Below are 6,060 nucleotides of genomic sequence, written 5' to 3'. Positions count from 1 at the left end.
GCTTGCCCAATATCCTGATCAAGGAAAGGCAATAGAATGCGCTCAGATGGCCCAAGCTAGCTCTCACTTTATATCGGATGGAGTATACACCAGATTTGCAGACTGGAGATTTATACATAGAGCAAGGCTAAACTTAATGCCCCTAAATGGTGTCAAGAAAACAAGAACGAATATAAATAAAAACTGTAGAAAGTGTGGATATGGAAACGAGACATTGCCCCTTGTATTGAATCATTGTATGAGCTATGCAGAGGCAATGCAGAAACGACACAATACCATCGTTGAGCGTTTAAGGAAAGCTGCTTCCTATAAATTTCAAATTATAAGTGAGAATCAAAGAATAATCCAAGACCTGATTTAGTAATAGCAAACAGACAGTCTGCCTACATAATTGATGTCACCATCCCATTCGATAACAGATACCAAGCATTCCAGAGAGCCAGGGAGGAGAAAGTAACAAAGTATGAGCAACTGTGTACGAGACTTTCTGAGGAGTACCCAGAAATTAAAATCTTCCCCATTATAGTTGGCTCTTTGGGATCTTGGGATCCGGCGAATGACGCATTACTGAGGAAACTATGTTCAAGAAAATATGGGCAATTAATGCGAAGGTTATGTGTTTCAGATGTCATTAGATGGTCGAGAGATATATACATTGAGCACATAACCGGAATCAGACAGTATTAGAAATAGTAAGAATAAGAAAAGTAGAGAGGGAGATAGAGAGGAGGTAAAGATTTATAGGATTTGGGCAAGCGATAGTAAAATAAGTTTTTAGTCTTGAAATTAAAATAATACTTGATTTTACTTGCTTTTAGTTATTTTTAATTATATATTTTTCTCGTTCTTCTAAATTCTTTTAATTATATTACAGGAGAAACAAGGTATTTTAAATCAACAGTAAACCTAAAATTTTAATAAGCTGATAAGAAAATAAAGATATTTTATCCATATTGACGACAATCTAATACAGATTGGAATTATCGTACAGTATGACAAAGGAAGATATCCTAATGTTAACAATTGCGACAGATCGTAAGAACAGAGTTTTATGTATAGAAAATATAACGACAGCCTAACTAGGGGCGAAATTTTATCCTAATGACAACAGGAGTTTCTCCTAGATATATATATATATATATATATATATATATATATATATATATATATATATATATATATATATATATATAAGTGATTAAACATTATTACAATTACGATCTGTTCTTATCAGCTTAATCATTTCTAAACATTTTGATCTTGGTCTTTTGGCAATTATTCTCACATAGTGAGACCCATTCATCTGGGGGGTTTATGTGTGTGGAGGGTGCTCCTCAAGCGCCGACATCGGCTACAGGTCCTAGCCACACGAATTTAGATTGGCCGGGGGGTGGTCGGTGTCGGTCGCGATAGGTCTTGGAGGTCCCCCTAGATCCTGGCGTATTGCAGGCGGGCGCTGGTGAGCTGCTACTGCTTGCGCGGGAAAATCGTTGACATCCCATAGGTTTTAGGGATCCCCCTAGTTTCTCTCCCATTGCAGGTGGGCGCTGGTGAGCTGCTACTGCTTGGGCGAGATAAACCGATGAACTCCTTTGTTTCTAGTGAACGCAGATAGATGAGTAGATCGAGGGCTCGCAACTCTCTGAGTAATCAGCTACTGCTTGCGCGGGAAAATTGATGACATCCCATAGGTTTTAGGGATCCCCCTAGTTTCTCTCCCATTGCAGGTGGGCGCTGGTGAGCTGCTACTGCTTGGGCGAGATAAACCGATGAACTCCTTTGTTTCTAGTGAACGCAGATAGATGAGTAGATCGAGGGCTCTCAACTCTCTGAGTAATCAGCTACTGCTTGCGCGGAAAAATTGATTACATCCCATAGTGAACTTTAGTTGCGCTTTGTGAATTGATCTTAAGAATTGATCGTAAGAGTAATCGATAGTTGGGTGTTGCAGTTGAGATATGCACACTCCTTGGTCGGTGTCGGTCTTGATAGGTCTTGGAGGCCCCCTAGATCCTGGCGTATTGCAGGTGGGCTGAGGTAATCAGCTACTGCTTACGCGGGATAAATTGATGACACCCCATACTGAACTTTAGGTGCGCTTCGTCAACTGACTAGTGAATCTGACCGTGAGAGTAATCGATAGACGGACGTTAAAGTTGAGATACACACACTCGTTGGGAAGGCGTATCCCAAACCTGTTTAGATCTAGGAAACTGATATATACATAATTCATGACTCCTAGCAGCCTGGACTGATATGAAATTCTAGCTAGACTGAATACCTATTACAGTGAACAACTTCCCTATGCGAATTGATGCCTGATATACAGCTATGAAAAGGAATAGAAGGCGTATCCCTCCCCTAGAAAGGAACGATAGCACGCTCATAGTAAGATTTCCACCCCCTGACCACTTTAATTGCACTGAAAGAGGTTGTAGAGCGGCGTTCAAGTCTAAAACTTAAACGTCTGCGAGAGCCTCGGTGGAGCGGCATCTACTACGGGATCATAACATTAAGATTACTAACACCACTAACATATGTGGCAGATGTAATACTGAATTGGGGAGGAGACCGTCAGGGCATACCTGCGAGGCACCTGTAGAGGAGTATCCGGAAGATGATCAACCTGAAGTGTTCGCTTTAAATGTGAACAATGTGGGGAGACTTTCCCGGGTACGAGAGCCCTGCGAAATCATTACAATTGGCATCAAGCAAGGGATGTCCGAAATAGACAAGAGAATGTCACTATCCCTGAACCTGAAACCAGGAAAAGGAGGAGAGGGGATAAAATTGTCACAATTGATAGGACACAGATTGATACGGTAACGCAAAATGAAAATGAGAATAACAAGCAATGTGAATACGCTGATGATGAAAACGAAATGTGTCGGGAGGATGAAAATACGCGGAACGAAAAATGTGAGGAAATGGACATAAGGGTCGAATCTGTATACCACCAGGAAAACGAGACGACGGATGAACTGTTTGAATCTCTCGTAGACAAAATATTAGCGGAAGAGCAGGAGGATGAGTCCCAAATAGACTCACTCCTTGCCTTGAGCAGGCACGAAATTGAAAGGAGTTTACATGAAACGATGAAATGTGCAGAAATGGAAGAGGGAGAAATAATAGACCACTCCCCACTGCAAAATGTGAACGAAATAGTAACAACTGCGTTGGTCCATAATTGGGCCACCCCAAATAAGTGGGGGGATAAAAGAAACGATGGAACAGAAATCCGCCTAGTAGGAAATAGAGAGGACAGGGATATTAATCAGATGGTTGATAAGGAAAGAATCTATAATGAAATCCAGACTTTAGAATCCCAAGAGGAAAATACAATAGATGCACATAATGAGAGTAAAATTAGCGAGGGAGATAAAAGCATGGATATTGAAAATATAAGTGAATACCGAGAGATGGAAGGGACGGATGACCTGTCAGACGAAGCGAGACGAGATGAAGATGATGATGAGGAGAATGAGGTATCTCAAAGCGAAATAACAACAAATATCGAGGTAATGGAGGGTGAGGACGATATTGCTATAACTAGTGACCATGAGGGTGATTCACTAAACAAAAACAAACAACCCTTAATAGACCAAAAGGATGAAATCGGCCTCCACAAAGAGTTCCACTCAAAACTAAAAATAATATTAGGAGCTCAGGAGTCAGAAGAAAGATGGGATGAATTCTCCCAGATATTGAACGAATTAACAGTAAGAGCATCTGAGCTGCTTAAACTGAAACCAAGGAAGGGTGGTGAAGTAAGGGGCAGAGTGGAAGATCAAGACAAAGATGACCCTAAATTTATTCAACAATTACATAAAAGAAATAGGCGTAGGGCAATTACGCTGATTCTGGATGATAACTCCCCAAGATGTCCGGTACCTAAGGAAAATACTGAAGGTTATTTTAGGGAAATCTATGAGGGGAAGTTCATTGAACCTAGTGTGTATGACCACATAAACGCTGCCAAGGATGAGATAAATCAAGGGCTTTTCACTCCTGATGAGGTAACAAGGAAACTCAGTAAAACAGAAAACTCTGCGCCACGAGAAGACAGAATAACCTACCACCACTGGAAACAACTGGATCCGGGTGGCACCCTACTAGCAACCATATTCAATATATGTTTAAAGTATGCTAGAGTTCCTGAAGAATGGAAGGAAACATCTACCATCTTAATATACAAAAAAGGTGACCTTAATGATATAAAGAATTATAGGCCGATAGCATTATCAAGAACCATAGCTAAGCTATACATGGGCTGTTGGGCAAATAGATTAAAGAAAGGATTTTGGAACAAGAGTTGATATCTAAAGCACAGAAAGGATTTATGCCATTTGACGGTGTATTTGAACACAATTATGTTTTAGAGAAAATGATTAGAGAAGCAAGAGCGGAGAGGAAAAAAATATGTATTGCCCAGCTTGATTGCTCAAATGCTTTCGGCTCACTACCACATGAGGCAATAGTACTGGCGCTAAGAAAAATGGGGGTAGGTGAAAAACTAATTAAAATCATTGAAGATATATATAAGGGATCGGCAACGAGAGTAATAACATGAGAAGGCCCAACGAATAGAATCGAAATAAAAGCGGGAGTAAGACAGGGGTGCCCACTGAGTGGCCTGCTATTCGTTTTAGCAATAGACCCGATAATAAGGAAAGTTGAAATGGAAAATACAGAGCACAGAATCTTGGCCTTTGCGGACGACCTGACCATCTTAGGTAGTGACCCCGATGACTTACAAAACAAGGTGACATTAGTAGTAGAAGAACTGGAAAAGATAAAACTCAATATTAACCCCGGAAAGTGTCGCATATTAAGAATATCAGGTAGCAAGCCGGCTGGATGCAGAGGCATGGAAATAAAGATAAAAAATGAGGAAATAGAACAGCTGAGAGAAGGGGATGAAACAAAATTTCTGGGGAAGCCCGTTGGGTTCAATATTGCATCAAATAAAGAAAACATGCTGAGCATAATAAATAAAGGTAAGAGAATATTAACATCAAAATTAGCTCCATGGCAGAGATTTGATACAATGAGGACCTTCTTCTATCCCTCCCTTCAATTTTTATACAGAATGAATACTTTCAAGAAGACGGAATGGAAAAAACTAGATGATATACTGAGACCGGAATTTAAGAGAACCCTTAACCTCCCGCAAGAAAGTTCCAACCACTACCTGTATGGCTTGAGAAGGAGAGGACAATGCGGAATCCCGATGTCAGCTGAAGACTCAGACATCGCTCTGATCGATAATGCCTTCAAGCTGTTAACCTCAGTAGATGAGAAAATACGGAGAATTGCATCAGAAGATCTAAAGAAAACAGTGGGTGAAAGATTAAAGAAAGATGCAAATGAGATAGACAAAGGGAAGTTCCTCTCAGGGGAAATGGATGAAGAGTATCAAAAAACGACAAACAGTTACAAATCCACGTGGTCTGAGGCAAGGAAAGCCTCCTCAAGAATACAGTGTGAGTGGGAATTCAACGGAAATGAACCTGAAGTGATAATAAATGAGGAAATTAGGGTAAACGCTAAACAAAGACATAACTTATCCAGGAGACTGAGAACAGTGAGGCAAAGGAAGAGGAGCGATGAGCTTGCCCAGTACCCTGATCAGGGAAAAGCGATTGAATGTGCCCAGAAGGCCAATGTGAGCTCTCACTTCTTGACGGATGGGGCTTATACGAGGTTTGCAGACTGGAGGTTCATACACAGAGCTAGACTAAACCTGGTCCCCCTAAATGGAGCTAAAAAATCCAATAAAACGAAAATAAAAATTGTAGAAAATGTGATTACCCTAATGAGACATTGCCTCATGTGGTCAACCATTGCATGAGATATGCAGAAGCAATGCAGAAGCGGCATAACACTATAGTTGACCGATTAAAGAAAGCAGCTTCACTGAAATACAAGATCATAGGGGAAAATCAGAGAATAGTGCAGGATATAAACCAAAGGCCTGACCTAATAATAGCAAATAACCAGTCTGCATTCCTAATTGACGTCACCATACCGTTTGATAACAGGTATCAAGCATTCCAGAGA

General features: G+C 40.6%; 1 protein-coding gene across 1 annotated transcript; it reads left to right on the top strand.

Annotated features, from left to right (window-relative positions):
- The first annotated feature begins 4,678 nt into the window (after positions 1–4,678).
- LOC145689490 (uncharacterized) lies at positions 4,679–5,851 on the top strand. The gene has a single exon (XM_081763661.1). It carries the CDS (start codon positions 4,679–4,681, stop codon positions 5,849–5,851), a length of 1,173 nt encoding a protein of 390 aa, XP_081619787.1.
- Positions 5,852–6,060: the final 209 nt, after the last annotated feature.

This window comes from Thermobia domestica, chromosome 7 (assembly GCF_964235325.1).
Source record: "Thermobia domestica chromosome 7, izTheDome1.hap1.1, whole genome shotgun sequence".
NCBI classification, from domain to species: Eukaryota; Metazoa; Arthropoda; class Insecta; order Zygentoma; family Lepismatidae; genus Thermobia; species Thermobia domestica.
The sequence above is the reverse complement of the archived record's forward strand: the minus strand, read 5'-3'. Positions and strand labels throughout refer to the sequence as shown.

What these genes read in the sequence shown, in the direction of transcription:
- LOC145689490 (XM_081763661.1), top strand. Translation starts at nt 4,679, where the DNA reads ATGGAAAATACAGAGCACAGAATCTTGGCCTTTGCGGACGACCTGACC.